This window comes from Mytilus galloprovincialis, chromosome 2 (assembly GCF_965363235.1).
Source record: "Mytilus galloprovincialis chromosome 2, xbMytGall1.hap1.1, whole genome shotgun sequence".
Lineage (NCBI taxonomy): Eukaryota > Metazoa > Mollusca > Bivalvia > Mytilida > Mytilidae > Mytilus > Mytilus galloprovincialis.
Window position 1 is genome coordinate 78,494,441 of NC_134839.1, and position 21,812 is coordinate 78,516,252.

At 32.6% G+C, this 21,812-nt stretch overlaps 1 protein-coding gene across 1 annotated transcript; it reads left to right on the forward strand.

Moving 5' to 3' along the window:
* The first annotated feature begins 4,496 nt into the window (after positions 1-4,496).
* On the forward strand, positions 4,497-12,302 carry LOC143064479 (perlucin-like protein). The gene is made up of 5 exons (XM_076237331.1): positions 4,497-4,629; positions 5,402-5,496; positions 10,276-10,369; positions 10,856-11,060; positions 12,038-12,302. Exons 1-5 carry the CDS (start codon positions 4,590-4,592, stop codon positions 12,069-12,071), a joined length of 468 nt encoding a protein of 155 aa, XP_076093446.1. The 5' UTR covers positions 4,497-4,589; the 3' UTR covers positions 12,072-12,302.
* Positions 12,303-21,812: the final 9,510 nt, after the last annotated feature.

Sequence of the window (21,812 nt, forward strand, 5' to 3'; positions counted from 1 at the left end):
AGGCAGAAGATGATAAGACCTTGTTTCACCGTAATCGCTTGCTTAGCGTGTGAAGGCTGGAGATGATAAGACCTTATTTTTTTTCATAATCGCTTGCTTAGCTTGTGAAGGCAGAAGATTATAAGACCTTGTTTCACCGTACTCGTTTGCTCAGCTTGTGAAGGCAGAAGATGGTAAGACCTTGTTTTACCATAATCACTTGCTCAGCTTGTGAAGGCAGAGGATGATAAGACCTTGTTTCACTGTAATCGTTTGCTCAGCTTGTGAAGGCAGAATATGCTAACACCTTGCTTCACCGTAATCGCTTGCTTAGCGTGTGAAGGCTGGAGATGATAAGACCTTGTTTTTTTTTCATAATCGCTTGCTCAGCTTGTGAAGGCAGAAGATGCTAAGACCTTGTTTCACCATAATCGATTGCTTAGTGTGTGAAGGCTAAAGATGATAAGACCTCGGTTTTTTTTTAATAATCGCTTGCTCAGCTTGTTAAGGCAGAAGATGGTAAGATCTTGTTTCACCGTAATCGTTTGCTCAGCTTGTACCGGCATGAGATGATACGAAATTGTATTGCCTTAATCATTTGCTCAGCTTTGAAGGCAGAAGATGCTAAGACCTTGTTTCACCATAATCGATTGCTTAGCGTCTGAAGGCTGGAGATGATAAGACCTTGTTTTTTCATAATCGCTTGCTTAGCGTGTGAAGGCAGAAGATGGCAAGACCTTGTTTTACCATAATCGCTTGCTCAGCTTGTGAAGGCAGAGGATGATAAGACCTTGTTTCGCCGTAATCGTTTACTCAGCTTGTGATGCAGGAGATGATAACACATTGTTTACCATAATCGCTTGCTCAGTTTTTTAAGGCAGAAGATGCTAAGACCTTGTTTTACCATAATCGCTTGCTCAGCTACTGAAGGCTAGAGATGATAAGACCTTGTTTCACCGTAATCGTTTGCTCTACTTGTGTCGGCAGGAGATGATAAGATCTTGTTTTACCATAATCACTTGCTCAGCTTGCGAAAGCAGATGATGCTAAGACCTTGTTTCACCGTAATCGTTTGTTCAGCTTGTGATGCAGGAGATGATAAGAACTTGTTTCACCGTAATCGTTTGCTCAGCTTGTGACGGCAGGAGATGATAAGACCTTGTTTCACCGTAATCGTTGGCTCAGCTTGTGACGCAGGAGATGATAAGATCTTGTTTTACCATAATCACTTGCTCAGGTTGTGAAGGCAGAGGATGATAAGACCTTGTTTCACCGTTATCGTTTGATCAGCTTGTGACGCAGGAGATGATAAGACCTTGTTTCACCGTAATCGTTTGCTCAGCTTGTGACGCAGGAGATGATAAGACCTTGTTTTACCATAATCACTTGCTCAGCTTGTGAAGGCAGAAGATGCTAAGACCTTGCTTCACCGTAATCGCTTGCTTAGCGTGTAAAGGCTGGAGATGATAAGACCTTGTTTTTTTCATAATCGCTTGCTCAGCTTGTGAGGGCAGAAGATGGTAAGACCTTGTTTTTTTCATAATCGCTTGCTCAGCTTGTTAAGGCAGAGGATGATAAGACCTTATTTCACCGTTATTGCTTGCTCAGCTTGTGACGCAGGAGATGATAAAAACCTTGTTTCACCATAATTTTTTGCTCAGCTTGTGACGCAGGAGATGATAAGTCCTTGTTTCACCATAATCGCATGCTTAGCATGCGAAGGCTGGAGATGATAAGACCATGTTTAACCGTAATCGTTTGATCAGCTTGTGACGCAGGAGATGATACGACATTGTTTTACCATAATAGCTTGCTCAGCTTGTGAAGGCTGTAGATAATAAGATCTTGTTTTTCATTATTCGCCTGCTCAGCTTGAGGATGATACGACCTTGTTTTATGGTGATTAACTGACAAGCTTGAATATCTTGGTTTTTCGTGATCCCCTGCGCAGCTTGAAAAGGCTTTATATGATAAGATCTTGTTGTACTGTGATCGTCTGACAAGCTTTTGAAGACAGGAGATGATAAGACCCTGTTTTACCATAATCGCTTGCTCAGCATGTGAAGGCTAGAGATGATAAGACCTTGTTTCACCGTAATCGTTTGCTCAGCTTGTGACGGCAGGAGATGATACGACATTGTTTTACCATAATAGCTTGCTCAGCTTGTGGAGGCTGTAGATGATAAGAGTTTCTGTCACAGTGGTCGCCTGCTCGCTCAGCTTGTGAAGGCTGTATGTGATAAGACCTTGTTATACCTTGATCGCTTGCTAGGTTTGTGAAGGCTGTAGATGATAAGAATTCCTTTAACCTTGATCGCCTGCTCAGATTTTGAAAGCTAGAGATGGTAGGACCTTGTTCTACCGTGATCGATAAGGCCTTGTTTTACTGTGATCGCCTGATCATAATTATGTTTGTTGATGTGTGAACCTTTTTTTAATTAGAGTATACTTATCAGCAAATATAAGATATTCATTAACGTTTATGTCTATTTTCAATGTTATTTATTTATTCTTCCTGAAAACGATTTTTTTACATTAAATTTTGAAATAAAAACAACAAAAACAGGAGGAAATCACTCGACACAATTCAAGTAATTATGTATTGTATTCATCTAATTAAAAGTAAGTAATCAAGCTAAATTCCGTCTCTATTTTAATCGTTTGCGACATCACCAAATGTGCCTCATTTTTACTTGATAATGATCAGCATGACTGGTACAAAGAATGGAATATGAACTGTTTACCCTTCAATAGGGATGATTAGTAGCAAAATATCAACTTCATCTGCATATGGGATATACATTCACCAACTAAATTGGTATTCAAGAGCTTGCGACTCCTACTTAGACTTTGTAAAACACCAACAATGTCTGAGCAGAAAGTTGGTGAACCAGGGGTATGTCAAAGAACGTCTCGATCTGTTTTAAAAAAAAGTTTATCGGAAGGTACCCAGACTTTGTTGATAAATATTCCGTATCAGCTTCACAAAAAATATACGATAGCTTCTGCGTATTGACGTTATTTATCGTTATAGTATTCTTTTATTTGTCTTTAGTTATATTACTGTTACTGTTTAGTCTGTGTTTGATGATATCCATTTGACGTGGCTCTGTACCAATGCCCACCTTCATTGTGTTATTGGTCTATAATGTTTGTATTCTTATCTTTCGTGTTTGCTAATTTTTATCTTTTTGACTTTTTGTGTTTCTTTGATACATTTGTCTTGGCTCTGTATTCATACATCCCGCTATTGTATTATTGTTCTATTATCATTTTTGTATTTTGTCTTTCATTTTTGCGTTTGTGCTTTGTCTTATATGCCCTTTTGTGTTTCTTTACTCTTTTTTAAGAAGAAATTTACAATAAGCATATAGGCAAGAGACAAGAAGGACAAGGAAGCTCTAATTAAGATTTTGCAGAGGATATGCCTTAAAGAACTAAAGACTATATTCTTTTCATAATTTGAACTAATTTGAAGTACAAAATTATTTGATCTACATGTGTGATGTTGCATGTTGATCAACTGATGTACTTCAAACGCGCAATTCTACGTCAGACTTAATTTTAACCATGTGTCTGTCTTGGTAATGTTTCGGTCCCAGTACTTAAAATTGTATAATATAAATGCAATGAATGAGGTTGTTTAATTTGATAAAATTACAATTGTTGTATAGTGATTAGGATTATAACACAATGTTACTACTACTATACCTATATTTTTGACATTTCTACCTATTATGTCTGTTTGTTTCGTTAACGCATCGGTTACTATATAAAGGAATTTGATGCAACTGCCATACAAATGAGAGGTTATCTTTGCTATAAAACCAGGTTTAATCCACTATTATTTACATAAGAAAATACCTGTACCAAGTCAGGAATATGACAGGTGTTGTCCATTCATTTGATGTATTTGAGCTTTTGATTTTGACATTTTATTAGGAACTTTCCCTTTTGAAGTTTAGTATTTTTGTGATTTTACTTTTCAACCCTTTTTTTTTTGTTTTTGTTTTGTTTGTTTAGTTTTTACTCACCCTTGGTCTTTCTGTGTAATATTTTACTAACTGTAAATTGGCTTTTCCCTTTTGTCCCCTTACTTTTTGGACATGGAATTATCAGCATTATTTAATTATCAAAGGTGACCCGAATTCGTACTTACGATCATCGCTTCATTGATGGCAAATCTTAGATAATGTCCGTTAAATTCGTTCGGAACTAGTTTACACTAGCCGTGGCATTACTTGTAACTTGAGGTATATTGTACTGAAAATTGGCTTTTGTTGAAACCATATTGAAACCTATAAATGTCTGTGTGTGTGTTTTTTTTTAAATTGGAGTCGTTTTTCCCCACATCTTTCAAATTGGTATCATTTTCAATTTAGAATAAAACTATATAACTTGAACAACACTAAAAAAAATTGTTTTTTCTCTCCAAAAGGGTGTTGTTTGTGTTCAATCATTCTTCTCCCTACATCTGTATGGTCATGTATATGAACATGTGGTATAGATAAGATTGTACAAGATATAACTGCACACGATTGCAACTCTTATCATCCTCAGTTATATAGAATTTGGACATATCAACATTAGAATATTTTCCTTTCTATAGAATGGTGTTTTTCAATGTTTTTAATTTCTGTTTATTATTAGGTAAGTAATATTACAGAAAGGTAGGTCAAATTTCCCATGAATTTATTTCACAAAAGCGCCATGTTCAAAACGTCTTTCAATTTTTACTTCTTGTCTATGTGTTTTTGTGAGATTCCAATATTATGGTAGTTCATTTTGAACACATCATCAGACATAAACGCTTAAAGATAAAACTTTGAGTCTCCAGCTACCCATGAAACACCCGCAATGCGAATCATCACTCGATATACAGTCCCAATCAGGAATACATTACAATACCTTAATGTACAGATTAGGAGACAGTTTTGGTATCAAAGATCTTATTCGGCTAAATTTTGTCGTAAGGGAATAATAGACACATTTTATCGGTCAACCAATTCGTGATGGTGACTTATTTAGTGACGATTTCTGTCATTTTCCCTCATAACTCGTGTTTATGTCAGGAGCACACCCCTGTTAATGAACTTCATAAATTGGTACCATGCACGAGGAAAAGATATTTATTGAGATATATATACATCATGCACCATAATACGATTGGACAGAGTTTATGTTACTACTGAGAAATGGGTTGTTGACAATTGGAAAATTTGGGATTCCAGGTTTTCTTAACTGTGACATACACAGACAAATATTGTAAGTCTAACTTTTTAATGTCAAACAAAATTGACACCTGCTGTATTTGTTTGCATATTTTCTAAGTCGCAGTTTCTACGCATATTTGAACATTTGTTAATGTAAATTTGCTGAACAGACTTGTTGAGTATAACAGTGTGTATTCTGTCTTTATTAGTTATGGTTTATGGTGAATGCGATCCTGGCTGGGAACATCGTTGGAATAAATGTTATTACTTCAGCACAGAAATCCGTAATTGGGAAGATGCAGAGGTAATATTTATGAATATGAGTGTTTTAAATAAAAAGAACATGAAAGGTTTTCGGAAAGTTGAGCACGCACATACCGGCTGAACTTCGCTACATTATTAGAAAGAACCCGATAATGAATCATATTCGATAGGGTCAAAATCTGTAAAACAACGTGAACCTAGGCGACGTGTTGAATGTCGTTTCTTGACCTATAATGGTTTACTTGTTACACATTGTAACTTGGATGGAGAATTGGCTCATTGACGCTCATGCTACATCTCCTTATTGCTATTTTTACTTGGTCCGCGCCTGCTTAAACCAGATATGTACACCTTCATTGTCCATTTAATTGAGGATAGAAAAACTATGTGTTCAGTTTATAATAATTTGATTAATCATGTAAGGTTTTCAGTGCGCAGTTAGTTTGATTGGTTGATAGTTGATTGTTAAACTGCAACGGCAAATATATTATGCACATTCAGAAAGAGAACAAATTATCAACTGATATGATTTAAAGGTATGGTAAGGTAGGTGCACCGGGATGAAGGGCAAACCATTGTGAAATTAAGATATGCTTCATGAAGGCAATGAGTGACCATATATTTATACTCTGGTGGATCATTGAGATGTCACAAGTTAGAATTAATTTCGGTGCATTATGTAAGTAAGTAAGTAAGTAAGTAAGTAAGTAAGTAAGTAAGTAAATAGTTTATTATAGTGTCACGATCCAAAATACATCATCATATACAATATAAAAATCTTTAAAACCATATTAGATCCCTGTCTTTAAGACATATGAGACACTTTTATCCTTTTCAAACTAAAAAATATATTCTATAATGTAAAAGAAATATTTAAATAATAAAACTTTTCATGATACTAAAAATTCTAAAAACTCCTTTGAGTTCATTTATACAATCAATAATGATTAAAAATTTACAAATTAATCTTCCTACGTTTAAACATAAGATGTAATGTCTTGGCTAATAAAACCTGAGCATGATCACAGTTCATTATAAAATCAAACTTTTCATCAGAGTTAAAAGCATTAAAAGTGTTATTCAGAACATTAATATAATTAAAAAGTTCTTCTCTTATATCTGACTAAAAATTTCAGTATATTAAAAAATGTTGTTCTGTCTCTATAAAATTGTCATTGCAGAAAAGACAAAGTCTATCACATAATGGAGTGGTCGGCTTGGTGTAACGTCCGGTCTCAACCGCAAGCGGAGCTATCCACATCGAAAGTTTGATAAAAGAGGGACGAAAGATATCAAAGGGACAGTCAAACTCATAAATCTAAAACAAACTGAAAAATGAAAAAGACAAACAGAAAAACAATAGTACACATGACACAACATAGAAAACTAAAGAATAAACAACACGAACCCCACCAATAACTAGGGGTGATCTCAGGTGCTCCGGAAGGGTAAGCAGATCCTGCTCCACATGTGGCACCCGTCGTGTTGCTTATGTGATTACAAATCCGGTAAATAGTCTAATTCGGTAGGTCAAATGCGTCGATGGTCACGAAAATTTATTGTTTTAACAAATAAACTAGTTTTGCAATTGTTTGTAAACCTTCTGAATGTACTAAGATTGTTTCCATTTACAGATTTTTTTATCGTCAAAAATATCAATTAACCATTTCTCTTGATCTATAGCTGTTAATTTGTCTTGAGCCATTCGTAGCTTTTGTTTGGTTGTTATGTTGAGATTGATTAAAAAGTTCAATTCAGGATTTCTCAGTAAAGCTAACACAAGTGAATGCCATGATTGTTGTTTTGTCTTCATGTTTCATGGATAGTCCGAACTATTCTATCATCCTCTAAATTAGAAAGTTTGAAAAATAATCTCATAACTTTAATGTTCTGTTTTGTTTTAACTGTTGTCCATCCCATATCTCCACGAACAGCTAGATTTTTGGAGCTTTTAAATGCCCCTCGACATGCCCTATTTTGCCCAGTTTCTAGTTGCTTATGTTCCGATATACCCCCAGATACTTGATCTATACAACAATACAGGTTGAATAAGGTTTTCATATAATTTTTCGTATATATCAAAGTCAATTCCGCCACAGGCTTTAAATTTGGTATAAAGTGCCGACAAAGCTCGACTGGCCGATTTTCTTACTTTTCTAACCGTAAACTTCCAGTCTAGGTGTTCATCTATCCACATTCCAAGATATCTTTATTTGCTGTCGTATTTTACAACGGTATTTCCACATGTAAACCCAAATTTAGATCGAGGTGAGGATCCACATCTGAAATGCACTTCACCAGTTTTGTCAAAATTTATACATAACATCTATTTCGAACACCATTTATGAACAATATTTAAAATTTGCTGAAGTGATTCTTCGGGCGCCAATAGAACAATGTCATCTGCGTATAATAATATCGAAATCATACTATCTACCCAAATTCAAAGAGTTGATTTCATCTGCCAGATCGTTTACATAAACTGAGAACAACATCGGGGATAATTTACATCCTTATTTCACACCCAAATTAACGTTAAACATATCTGTCTTGTACCCATTGATTTTTACTGCGTAGCGAACATCTACGTACAATGACTGTAACCCTTTCAAGAACTTTCCATTTATACCAAGTGCCATCAATTTATACCACAACATTTCTCTGTTCACGGTGTGAAAGGCCTTTTTGCGTCGATGAAGCACGCAAAAGTCGACTTACGTTCAATTTCTTATTAGTTACTAAAGTTGTTAAAGCGTAAAGATGTTCCATACAGCCACGATCCTTCCTGAAACCGTTTTGCTCGTCAGCAAGAATTTTGTTGTCTACTAACCAAGATAACAATCGTACATTTAGAATGTCAGCATATTTTCTACAAGGAATTGACATAAGAGCTATTCTTCTATATCCCAGAGGATCACGGTTGTCTTTATATGGTTTTAAAATCGGATTGATTCAGATTTGGTTCTAAGTCTCTGGTACAACCCAGTTATCGAATGCAAATTTTACGATCTTGAATATCATATCAACACATGAATTGTTGAGGAGATATTCTGCGCATATCTGGTCTAACCCGGTGGACTTGTTCAACTTTGCACGGTAAACAGATTTTTCCGAGTCCTCATATGAAATATCAGAGTTTAATGTGTCCGAGTTATTCTCAATATTGTTCACTAGGTCATGATCTACTTGTTGCTGAATAAATGTTAGAAATTCCTCATCGTATTCCCCGTCGCTAATGTTAAACAAATGTTCATATTCATTTTTCCAGGTTTCATAAACAATATTTATATCCTTGCTTATGTTGCCATTTGGTAGACGAACTTCCATTTGTATTTTGTCATGTCTATCTTTCGCTATTCCTAGTTTTCCTATTTTTCGCCAAAAATCCTTCGTATTACTTTCTTTCGATAGGTCAAAAAGTTCTTTTTGTTGACGCAATTGATAATTACGCTTTTCCTTTCGCAGAAGTTATCAAAATCATTTCTGGCTGTTACGAACTGTTCTCTAAGACGTTTTTTCTTCGGTCTACATATCTTGCACTTTAGTCAAACTTTCTCTTGTTCGCATGCGTTCTCCAAATGTTCTTGAAGGTTTTCGTTTCAGTATGGTTTATATTTTGACTTTCACTAGTTATTCTATGCTGGTCATCATGTGCACTCTTGTGTCATATTTTTGAGATAACTTCACTATTAATCAATTGAAATAAATTACTATATGCTTCGTCAACGTCATTACGTTTGCGCGCATTACCATTACATTTGCGCGCAAAAACCATTACGTTTGCTCGCAGCTTTTGATTACAATTGCGCGCATTTTTTGACAGGTAAAATCAGGTAAAATACAGGTAATAATACTTATTTATTTATAATTTGTTCAATTATTTACAAGTATAAGTACTAATTCCGTTAATCTTAGTCCCGATGAGCAAGGTAAGTCCATTTTATTATGCACAAGCACTAAATCCTAGAAATATATACAGATGAAAATGTTAAAATGTTAAAACATAGCTAATCTTTAATAAAGGTAAAAGTATTGATAAATTCATTACTTTACATGTCGGTACGTGCCGAAACTCCATGTTTGTACCTTGGTGTAACTTTACAAACTAACTTAAATTATTTACTAATTCTAAAAACGATCACTATTAGTTGAAACACTTTTCATCCTGAAATACTCACAGTGAAGTAACATGTATACCTTAAGCTATACTACGGAGTTTATAATGATGGTTATGGTGATATTTATAGTTGAAGCATTTACATTTTATTTTGTTTGAAGTATATACATATATACATACAGCTTACTCTAAACAAGAAAATGCGTTTTTAAAGATCCAGGAATTAAATAAGAAAGTTATAATAAAAGTCAGATGTCGGATTTCTAACGATTTATGTTTAGTTGTTATTTGCTTAGCATTCAATGGCAAATATTCAATCCAACAACTTCCACATCCCGAACATCAATGCGGACGGGAGTAGTTCAGGGTGACCAATTTCTATAAGTCAACCCTTGTGATAGTTGTTTTGAAACAATTATAACTGTCAAAGGCTGTCATTCAAACGTTTTTGCAGAGTGTGTGTAGACAGTAAGGATCACATTTGGTTGAATTCAATAATATAATTTATTTTTGCAGAGTAAGTGTAGACAGTACGGGTCCCATCTTGTTAAAGTTGATAGTGTTATTTATTTTTGCAGAGAGGGTGTAGAAAGTATGGTTCACATCTGTTTGAAGTTGATAATGTTATTTATTTTTGCAAAGTGGGTGTAGACAGTATGGTTCACATCTGGTTAAAGTTGATCGTGTTATTTATTTTTGCAGACTGTGTGTAGACAGTATGGTTCACATCTGGTTGAAGTTGAGAGTGCAGATGAGGATGAATACATACGTGCTTACTCACGAAACACCGGACGTTGTAAGTTTATTAAAACAAAAACTACCATTCTTAAAATAAAATGAAACGCGAATGTATAACGGTACAATTAGCGTTTAGTTTTGTAACAACAACACTGTGTTTGCGTTTGAAATAGAAATGCATTTTCTCTTAGCTTGATTGATTGATAAACGAAGTTAATTTCGGTGCGTCAGAATTCAGAAGTGTGCCATCGTTTCAAAATGTTATCATGCAATATGTGTGCCCTCCAAAATATCAATTCTCTAACTTCATAAATAAAAAAATTGAAGTATCCATAAATAAAAACTATATTAATTGTAATTGCTGGTTATTTGATATTCCAAAGTTAACACAAAACAGCTCTATTCACTTCCATTTATAATCCATAACCTATGACAGGTTTCTGTTTCATTTTCCTTCAACAAGGTCAAAAAATCTATGAGTCTACTATATGTTATTTTGAAGTGTGGCTGCTGTGTTGATCTTTGTATGTCTTTCTTCTTACAGCAAATTGGATTGGCTTACGAGATTCAGTAACTGAAGGTGATTGGAGATGGTCACAAGGAGGAGCACGACCAGAGTATACCAACTGGGCCACTAATGAACCAGATAATATATTTGATCAAGATTGTGCACTTCTCGATTTGTTGTACAACTATCATTGGGTATCAGGAGTCTGCTGGCTCGGACACAACTTTATATGCGAAAAAGAGTAAACTATAGCTTAGAAGATGATATGATAAATCCATGAAATAAGATCCAAAACAAAATAATAAAGTATGGAATAATGAATGCATATACAATTTAAATTAAAAAAATGAAGGCATATACGGACTTGGACCTTGTTATTAACTCTTTGAAAAGAGTGCATGTACATTTTGTACAACATTTAAAATCAAATTTTACATTTTGTTTTGTTATCATGTCGGGGCCTTTTTTTAGCTTGGTATAATTATGTGGTATGGGTTTTATGCATTGTAATCGTGAAGGACATATGATGACCTTTACGTCATTTGGTATCTTTTTATGATAATTTTGTTAATTCAATCAAGACGATAAGATGAATAAGAAGACTGCAAAAACAAACAATCAGGTGTTATCCAAATTATAACAATGTTCGTCGATTTATTCGCACAAAATATGTAACACACATTTCTTATTTATGTCTTGGTTGCAATCAATGAATAATTTATTCATTTCATTTGTTAGAATGATTATATTAAATCCATTCATTCTATTCATAAGGTGTTTTAATTCTTGAATATTTCTAAAATTTAGTTGGACAATAATAGTTCGAATCACGGAACTTAAATAAGAAGGCAACGTAAATAATGAATGCGTTTATCTTATACATATTTCCCCCCAACAAATGTAAATCAACACCATTTAAGGCATAACGATTGCAAATAGTTCTATTTGCTGCATGTATGTCAAAGTATAAATTTACAAATCGTTACACAAAGATAGCGCAATATTCCAGTGCAAATAATTCCATCTTCAACTCAGAGCTTAAACTTATCGACGTTAAAAATATGTTTCAAACAGTTTTTCAGACTTTATTAAACAAACAAATTAAAGGGGTAATCGCAATTGTTTAAACAATAACCATTCAACATTAGAATTAAAACTGTTCAATGAATTACTTTATATGTAGTGATCTAACTTAATAATTCATTTTCTCTATTGCAGTTATCCAAGTACAGAAGTACCTGCAGTAGGGTAATGGTTAACAGAGGGGATACAATTGTGAAATACATAAGATGGAATGATTAAGCCTGACACTCAAGAAAACCCCTTTGAATACAACTATATATTACTAGTGTGTGCCGATATTTACACTACATTTATGCTCTGCGTTTAAATTCTTTTTTTTGGAATAATTAAACACACAAACATAAAAAATTGGACATCACCTTATTTGTATAAAGAAATGATTAAAGTCATTATTGCTTTATGTTTCATGTTGAAAACATGTACTAAGTATCCTACTTTTTGTATCCCCCCCCCCAAACAAATGTATACTGTCAAAAACTTATCATAGATACCAGTTTCAAAATTGAAAAACACACGACGCTCGTTTCGTCAACAAAAGACTTATCAGTGTTGCTCGAATCAAAAAGTTTTAAAAGCCAAATAAAGTACGAAGTTGAATAGCATAGAGGACCTACATTCCGAAAGCTAGAGCAATTTATTTCTGGGTTAAAAAAAAATCCTTAGTATTTCGAAAATCGATGGAGACTAAGTGTGTTTTTTTCCCCTCATATTTGGTTTTGCTGCTATACATCAGTTTAAAGATTGATAAAAAAAAAATGATTTTGATGTGTTCTATACTTTGATGTATGAAGGTGAAATGTACATATTTCGAAGTACCTATATTTTTAATTTGTAAAACAACATTATGTCACTAATAAATTGTCAGGAAATTACAGTTAATTCGAAATGCGTCCTGATATAAGAAATTCAGTTAAATATTTCGACTTTTCTTCCTTTAGTATGTCAAAATACGATCGTATTCCTTTATTGCATTGTAATACCATTATTACCTGTCAGTGATATATGATTTATTAGTTTCACATAATTGACACACATATCATCAGATTAGATACCTTTTTTACAATCAGCTCGCAGCTTTACTTATGTCAAAGGATAAGAGAAGGCCGAAGGATTTCAAAATGAAAATCTTATTTTGCAATTGATATAAAATGCTGCCTCTTTCGCAAACCCATCGCTTTGTTCGATAGTGACCCCTTTATAATACAAATTGAATTCTCGATTACTTGCAGAAAAACGATGGTTCATCCGTAGAATGTCATAATTTTGAGTTTAAAGTCGAAATTTTGAAACTTCAATTTTCGAGATTTCGAGATTACAAAGTCGAAAGTTTGAGTTTTGAAAAGACAAAATTTCAAGATAAGACTATTTTGCAAGAAGTTAACCTAGAGTAGAATGTTAGTATCTTGTTTTCTAGTAGATCAATCATACATCTTTCGATTCTTTATTCAGTCTTCTTCACGAATATATAATGTTTATTCACGTTTTAGTTAATTGATAACAACGCAATTATAAGAAAGGAAAGGATCCAAGCATTAATTCATGACTCAAAGTCACTACATACTGGACAAAATCAAAAGCAAAGGTACAGCACCTGTGTTGGTCTTCGTCCTTCAATATCAGTGAGGCATTTAACACGGAATAAACGCTCACATCGCACTGTAAGTTCAAGACTTTCCCTCGAAATTCTAGTACATTTCAAAAAGCATTATTATGTACGTCTAGTATAAAAGACTGAGGTGTTTTTTTATACAATTTCTTACCTTCTCAGTAAGCATCCATAGAATCGATTAAAGTCTTCTATTTATATATAAAAATTCAGCATTATTGATGAATTTATAGAAGTATAGTTTTTAAAGAAAATACATTCAAATAATACTAGCGGTTGATATTTGGGAATGCCAATTTTTTTCTGATTGTTTTGAAGTCGATTAACATAAAAGACTCCAGTACATCAGTACTTTGATTGTATCATGGAATGGGTCGTATTTCTTACATTAATTTCATTGATATGCACATTCTTTATTAGTTTTCCTGTTTAATGAAAGAAATTATTTCCCTCGGTATTATTTCGTCATAAACATATAGGTTGTTCAACTTATGACCGCACGTACACTTTTCAACAGTTTCCTCGTGTTTCATCAGGATTATAAAAAAATAATACCCTCCTGTTCAATTCAGTGGTTTAAATCTACTGTTTTCTGCGTTTGTATTAATTCAAGGCAGGTCAATGCTATATTGCGTGACGAATTATATTAACAGATATTGACACTTATCATCCTGAATTTCTTATAAAGATCATATGTAATGCTCTTTGTGGTTGCAATCTGGTCTTTTCGTAGGATGTTTTAAGTTACTGTATAGGTTTGACTCAAGTGTTTTCATAACTGCAAACAATTATTGTATATATTTTGAGTAAAATATTGGAAGTTAGTATAGGTAGTAAAGAATAGAATATATATATTATATATCTATCTACTGATAATTAATGGAAAACATCCGACAATTTCTTTTGGAGTACAATGCACAAGAAAAAAATTACAGTATATAGGCTTATATAATGCTCTTTTGTTTTTGTGTTGTACAATTGACTAAATGAACTAGGCAAAAGGTCTAATGCTCAGTCTTTGTAATATTTTAGGTCGTACAATGGACTAAATGAACTTGGCAAAATGCCTTAGTCTCAGTATTTTTCAGTTTCCGTGTTAACATATATTTTGTGAAATGTGTTGATTTTTTATCAATAGTATGTTAGATGTGTAACAATGGAATGTAGATACGTATGTTGCAGTTGTTCGGTGTTCTTCCTCATTTAAACGTTTTATTATTAATATGCATGATATCATTAGATTAAAAAAACAAACAAATACGCGATATTAGAAAAAAAAATAGTAAACATGTTAAAGGTCAAGGAACAGTAAATGGGCTAGGCTACAGATATTTGGTAAAACGCTGCATACTACATAGGTACGTTGAACTCAAATTGAAAATTGGAAAAAAAACATCCTTTTAACAGTGATAATTGTTAATAAAAACCCTTACTATAGTTAGACTAATGCGTAAAATAAATCTTAAAACTATCCTTAAAACTCCCTTCTCTTCATCCTGTGGATAGATTTTACAAAAATGTAATATGCAAATGTAAATTATTCTAACAATGAAGAATATACAATATCGTCAGGTCAATCCTTTGGTTCATTTGACGATTAACACACAGGGATAAACCGATATATAATAGCTGTACTATATGGGAAGTTGTTAACAAGTAGATACTAGTGCAATAAAGAATTTATATGATACTTCAAATTTTGATTAAGACAATAACAAAACGTTGACTGCTGTACCCCAATTTTTGACTATTTTACCTATTATGTCTGTTTTTTTGTTCACACATTGTTGTAAATATAATAGAATTTTATGCGACTGCCATACAAGTGAGAGGTTAAGCTAGATATAAAAAAAACAGGTTTATTCCACAATTTTCTACATAAGAAAATGTCTGTATCAAGTCAGGAATATGACAGTTGTTGTCCATTCGTTTGATGAGTTTGAGCTTTTGATTTGGCCATTTGATTAGGGACTTTCCATTTTGAATTTTCCTTGGAGTTCAGTATTTGTATGATTTACTTTTTCATATGACTTTTATTAAATCGATATACTTTTGTTCGATTTCATTTCTGGTTTTTTTATGATGTACAATAGGGTCAATGAATTTTTTTTCGGAACACATCAGTTAAAGTGATATTTTTGGTGGAAAAAATGCAACAAAACGTAAAAATAATCGTGATGTATTGACTCTCCCAACAAGTTATTTTATTGGTTAAAGCACCAAAAAAAGGCCGTTGACTTTATGATAATGTTACATCAACGGGGATCCGTATGTAACACGCAAGATAACAATCAAACGAAAATGTGTGTTAATTATACCATGTTTATTTTTTAAATCTATGCCTTGGTTTTTGAGATTTGCTGATTTTATACGATGCCACTGCTGGTGGACTTTTCTTCCCCGAGGGTATCACCAGCCCAGTAGTCATCACTTCAGTGTTGCCATCAATATCAATTATATGGTCATTTTTGTAAATTTCCTGTTACAAAACTTTGAATTTTACGAAAAACTAAGGATTTTCTTATCACAGGAATAGATTACCTTAGCCGTATTTTTTATTTGGCTTTATAACTATTTTGATCTGAGCGTCACTGATGAGTCTTATGTATACGAAACGCGCGTCTGGCGAATTAAATTATAATCCTGGTACCTTTGATAACTAATTTAGCCAATTTTAGAACGTTTTGTGTCATCTGTATATGGTAAGTTAATAAGTAAATAAGGACGCATAATTGATTAGACAGATTAAACAGATATGTGAATAACTAATTACGTCGTATAGCATAATAAAGTATCACCGAAGTATAAAACATGTTACGACATAGGTAAAGGAATAACAATTCTACGATATTAGTAAAGGATAAACTATATTACGATGAATATAGGACAAAGCATATTACGACATGTATCAAGAACAACTTATATTACATTTTGACAATTAAAAGGATAAACATATTACGGTATGAATAAAGGATGAAACATTTTAAGATCTGACTAGAATACTATTGATTCTGGAGTCAATCTGTTTATATTTTCATTATTTACAAACGAAATGCAAATAAGTAAAGTTAATGAGTGTTTGTTCAAACATTATTACCCAATTAATCGCTTCGAGATTAATTAATTTCAAACAAACGGACAGTCCTCTAAATATTGAACGTTAGAATATTTTATTTGTTGACGTTTGTTTTTGTAGCAAGTCAGTGTTCCTGTTGTTCCGTTTTGTTTCCTCTTATAGTTAATGGGTTTCCTTCAGTTTTGGTCTGCGACCAGGATTTATTTCAGTTAAATCGATTTATGATTAGTGATCAGCGGTATTCCACTATTGCCTTTGCTTTTCTTTTAAAATAAAGCTCCCATGTCGACGTAGAATGCAGTCTTTATCCTGGTAGTATATATCAATTTGTATCAAAGGGGGTATAATACAGAGATTTTATTTTTTATGTGTATTTCCTTGGTTAGGTGTTACATTCTGGATTATAAGTACATTCGGTACAAAAATGGATTTGCTTTTCATATTGTTATCATCTACGTGCCAGTTTCATGACGTAAAGTGCACTGCTTCTCTTCCTGGTAGAAATAAATCTTTCTCCTTTATTCTTATGTAATAATATCTGAATGGTGGATAGTTTGAAAGCCTAGCTAAATAATAATTAAACCAACATTTGGTCACATTCGACTTTTTTGTTTATTGTTATCATATATGTACGATCAAGTTATAGAAGATTTGATACACAATCAATAACTTTGACATGTGGATTTTATGCTTGTTTACATTCTAAAATCATGTTACCAAATGTATAGGTTATCTGCAGATCATTCACAAAGAATAAATGAATGAATTAAGGAGATAATGTACGAGATACGTTAATGAGACCGCAAACAGTCAAATTCAAACAAAATGTTGGATGCATCTGTACTAAAAAATAACAAAATATAAGAAAGAACAAGTGAAGCTGCGAGGTTCTGCCCACTTATGATACCCCCGTACAATAAAAAAATATTTAATCAAACAATCATACTTTCAAATAGTAATAAAAAAAAAGTTAAAACATCATGGAATAAATTTTAAAAATTCTTCTTTCAACAAGTGAAATAATCAAAATTAGTTTAAAAGTCTGACGTTTTCTTTTCTTTTAACTTTAAATTACTATTTCATTTTACTTATTGTTTTTAAATTAAAAGTAACTACACACTCACCAACCCTAACATATGTACTTTTTTGTCATAATAACGTAGCCTGTTGCTAACTACTGTGAACTTTTCCAAAAACTTGAAACATTGAGTTTTTAACAATAAATCTTTCTACGTATTTATTATATTAACCATTTCAACTTGTACTTCAACATAACTATTTACAAAATATTTTTTTGTGTTACACCATATTAATGATTAATGATACGACAGAGGCATGTTTGCCTTACCTTTAGACTGTTGTGAGACTTGGACGATGTGGTTCATTTCATTCCTAGTTTGGGAAGATTATGGAAATCTCCTGCTTTGTAAACTCTTTTATTTTTTATATTCAATACATGTTTAGACTAAAAGTCACGTTGAATATATTTTTCGAAAAATTGCTAAAATTAAAGATCTCGTTAAGTTGCTGAAGATAATGAGGCCTCAGATAATTAAATCGAAAAATCCGATTATAAAAAATAACACTTGATGAAATGGTAGCGTCCAATAAACTTTTCTGTGTTTATCTTGATTAAGAAAGCTAAAACATAAAACTTTAATAGTAAGCAATGCATAAATACATTAAAAAAAATGAGGAGCAGGCACATTACTTAATAGCTGAATCTACCTAAGATCATCATACATGAATGAGTTGAAACCTTAATTTCTTATTTCCCTACCTTTCCTATCAAAATACTTTGTTCTACTAAAATCCTTGGTTCAGTCAATTCCCGTATTTTTTGTTTCCTTTAAAATAAAATAAAAATCGATTGACATCTTTCTTCTGGGAAAGGGGCGACAATCCTCGTCTGTAAACTAACATAAACAAAATACTTTGGTAATGAGAAATAATGTTCTAGAGACCGAATAATTCTAATGGTAAGCAATATTTTCACCTAGTTATTTTCTCTAAAAGTCGACAGTCTTTTTCTTTATTTCTTACTTCTATCTCAACAAATATAAAAGCTTTTTTTCAGTTCGCCTATTTGTATCATACTTCAGTGTCCAAACTCGAGTCAGTGAAGTGTCCTTTTGAACCTCTTGCTCGACTATTCAGGAAAATATACCTAATATAAATTATTACACCAACTGATAATCAACATACATATATATTAGTCCACGAAATAGTTTTTTTTCCATTCATAAGCCCTTGTAGTTTTTATATTAACCAATTTACAAATTATACACATATAAAAAGTATGTCTGTTATGAAAAATATAGAATTGCACATATCATATAAAATAGTTACTAGTACTAGAAGTATTACTTTACTTTGAATTGTTCGGGATACTAAAGAATTTCTGCCTGCAGGAATATGTTAACTTAGCTGCATTTGACAAAACCTTTAGGAATGTTGTCTTATCAATGCTCTTCGACATCGTGCCGTATTTGGCTTTTAACTTCTGATTTGTTTTAAAGAGGGGTCAATTGAAGACAACACTCGTCAGTCTGTCGTTAGCTTGGTATGATAGATGACGTTTTTAACAGAGATCTGAAGTCTAAAATAGTCAAAACAATGTTTAATGCTTCGTACTGGCATGAACATATGGATATTGTCTTACTGAATTTGCTGTAAAGTTTTGGAAATCATTTTAAATTGAGGATTGTTTCTTTCTAATGGGTAGCTTGGATGATATGTTCGGGTTTTGCTCAAATTTTCAACCCTTTTGGTATTATCAGCTCTTTAACGTTTGTATACGGTTTAATATGAACCAGTGGCGGATCCAGAAATTTACATAGGTGGGGGCCCACTGACTGACCTAAGAGGAGGCCCGCTCCAGTCACGCTTCAATGATTCCCTATATAAGCAACCAATTTTTTTCCCAAAAAGGGGGACCCCCCCCCCCCTAATTCCGCCTCTGTGAACTGTCAAATATGTTGGTCTCATGAATCACTGAAGAGACATCAATTATCAAAATGCTCATCTGGTACAGTAAAACTTGCTGAGTTAATGTTGTTTGTACCTCTTGGTTGAAGTCTTCCCTGTGGACTATTAAGTCATGGAAGGATGTTACCAAAGGTACAGTAATTCGGTATTAGCATGAAAAGTTCATGTACTAAAGAAATTTTCTGTTACTAGTATGAAATTGTTATCGTTCTAAATCAAGGAAATGTACCTCCCTCGTGCATAACTGGTTTAATTGTCTGATTGGGTATATAGTTAGAACACTAAGGAGCCATTTATTGTCAAAATCGACATCTGTTCCAGTAAAATTCTATCTGTTCTTGTTATTGGGACTAGATATCATTGGCAAAGTGATAGTGTCCTCTGAAATTATCTAAAAGAAGAGCGGCACCATGAGCCCATGATAAGTCAGATTTCAACGATTTTTCAACAATTAAAATTCCATAAGGCCTTTTTGAGTTATTTTTCAAAGTATTGACAACGGTATACCATAAGTCCCTTAAACAGACCTATAAAAATTAGTGGGCATTACTAAAGCGAACATAATTCTGGTATTCCCTCAAGGTAGATCAGGTGTCTTTTTCTGACCAATAAATTCCTTCTAAACAGGAGGGCAGATAACTAAATTGAATTTGGTAGGGCTCTTTGAACTCTTTTTTTATTTTTCAAAAACGTGAGGCCTGTGAAAACCTTATTTTTATTTGATATTTCGTCAGTTTTAAAAAAAAATTATCTTATTGAATTTTTTATCGAATACATTGTTTAATGTTTCCCAACTACAGAAAAATTAAGTTTCCTGTTTATTACTTAAAGTCCCCTTAGACTTCATGGGAAGGGGATTAATAAATGTCACCAGTAATGCTAGTATTTGCTTTTATTTGGAGGCCATAAGAATGGGAAAAGATTTTTTTCAAATACTTGAGATACTGCAACCTCATAATCTCTAGCCCTAGCAATTATCTCAATATACAAAGTATTGGTTATACTTAGTAGTTATTTCAAAATTGAGGTAAGAGATTTCTATACAGTATTGACTAAACATTTTACAGGTAATCCTTCATCATTAATTCAAGCCTGCTGGTCATTTGAACTTATATTAAAGGAAAGGAGTAAAAATAACAACCACAAAACTTTTGTTATGAAAAATGATTTTATTGTCAACAAAAACACTGCCTGGTCTAACAAATATCCATATAATATCATTTTATTAATCATACGTGTAAATGGAACCCCCTGATAACTAGATAGTGCACAAAATCCCTAACACTCTCATTTTCCAATTAACACCAGCTTTGCAATGCTTGACAAAAATACATTGTGAAATATTCATGTGAAATGTTTTACAGTTTGACACAATAGCAACTATAAAATGACATCATGTAGAATATGTGATTTTATTGGGGGAAATCAGCAATGTTGTTTTATCTGCAAACCATTCATTCTTACTAGAATTATATACAAGTAAAAAGCAATATTTGTTGACCAAAACACCTTTTGAAATTTTATACATAACTCGCTAAAAAACATTGCATCTGACCTATAAATAAATGAATGAATACACAATTTCAATTCTTAAGATAAAAATATTCGGATAACAATACATTCCCTACTATTATTAGAACATATATCACTCTATCAGCATACCATTGAAATAGATAACTAAAGTATTAGTAATATATATAAAAGGTTCCTTTTAGGTAAAACTATCAGCATCATAAAACATAAAACATTTTTTATGAGACATGAGAAAGGTGAGTCAAAATAAAATAATAAAAATAATAAAAAGTATACATTAGCCAAACTTTGATTTCTTACTTGACAAGATTTCAATTTTCAATACAGGTCATTCCTTTTGTCATCTATTGATGGGTTGATCAGTAATGTACTTAACATATATTGTGTGTTATTTCTTTAGACCTAACATTCAATAAGATCAACAATAGGGCTGTTGCTGTTGTTATCAGGATAGATTTACTCATAAATTAATATTGACTGAAAAAGTAAAAACAAAATCAAGACTGAATACAAATGAATCTTTTTTTTAACTGAACAGATATTTAAACGATATTCTTAACATGAATATAAGAATCATGTATTGGTATTTCATATTATATTATTTATTAATTTTTATACATTCTTAAAAAAACTCTATAAAAATTATACAATAAGGCTGTTTGTATCAATTTTTCTTATAGGTATAAAGGTGGAAATATCTTCTGCTA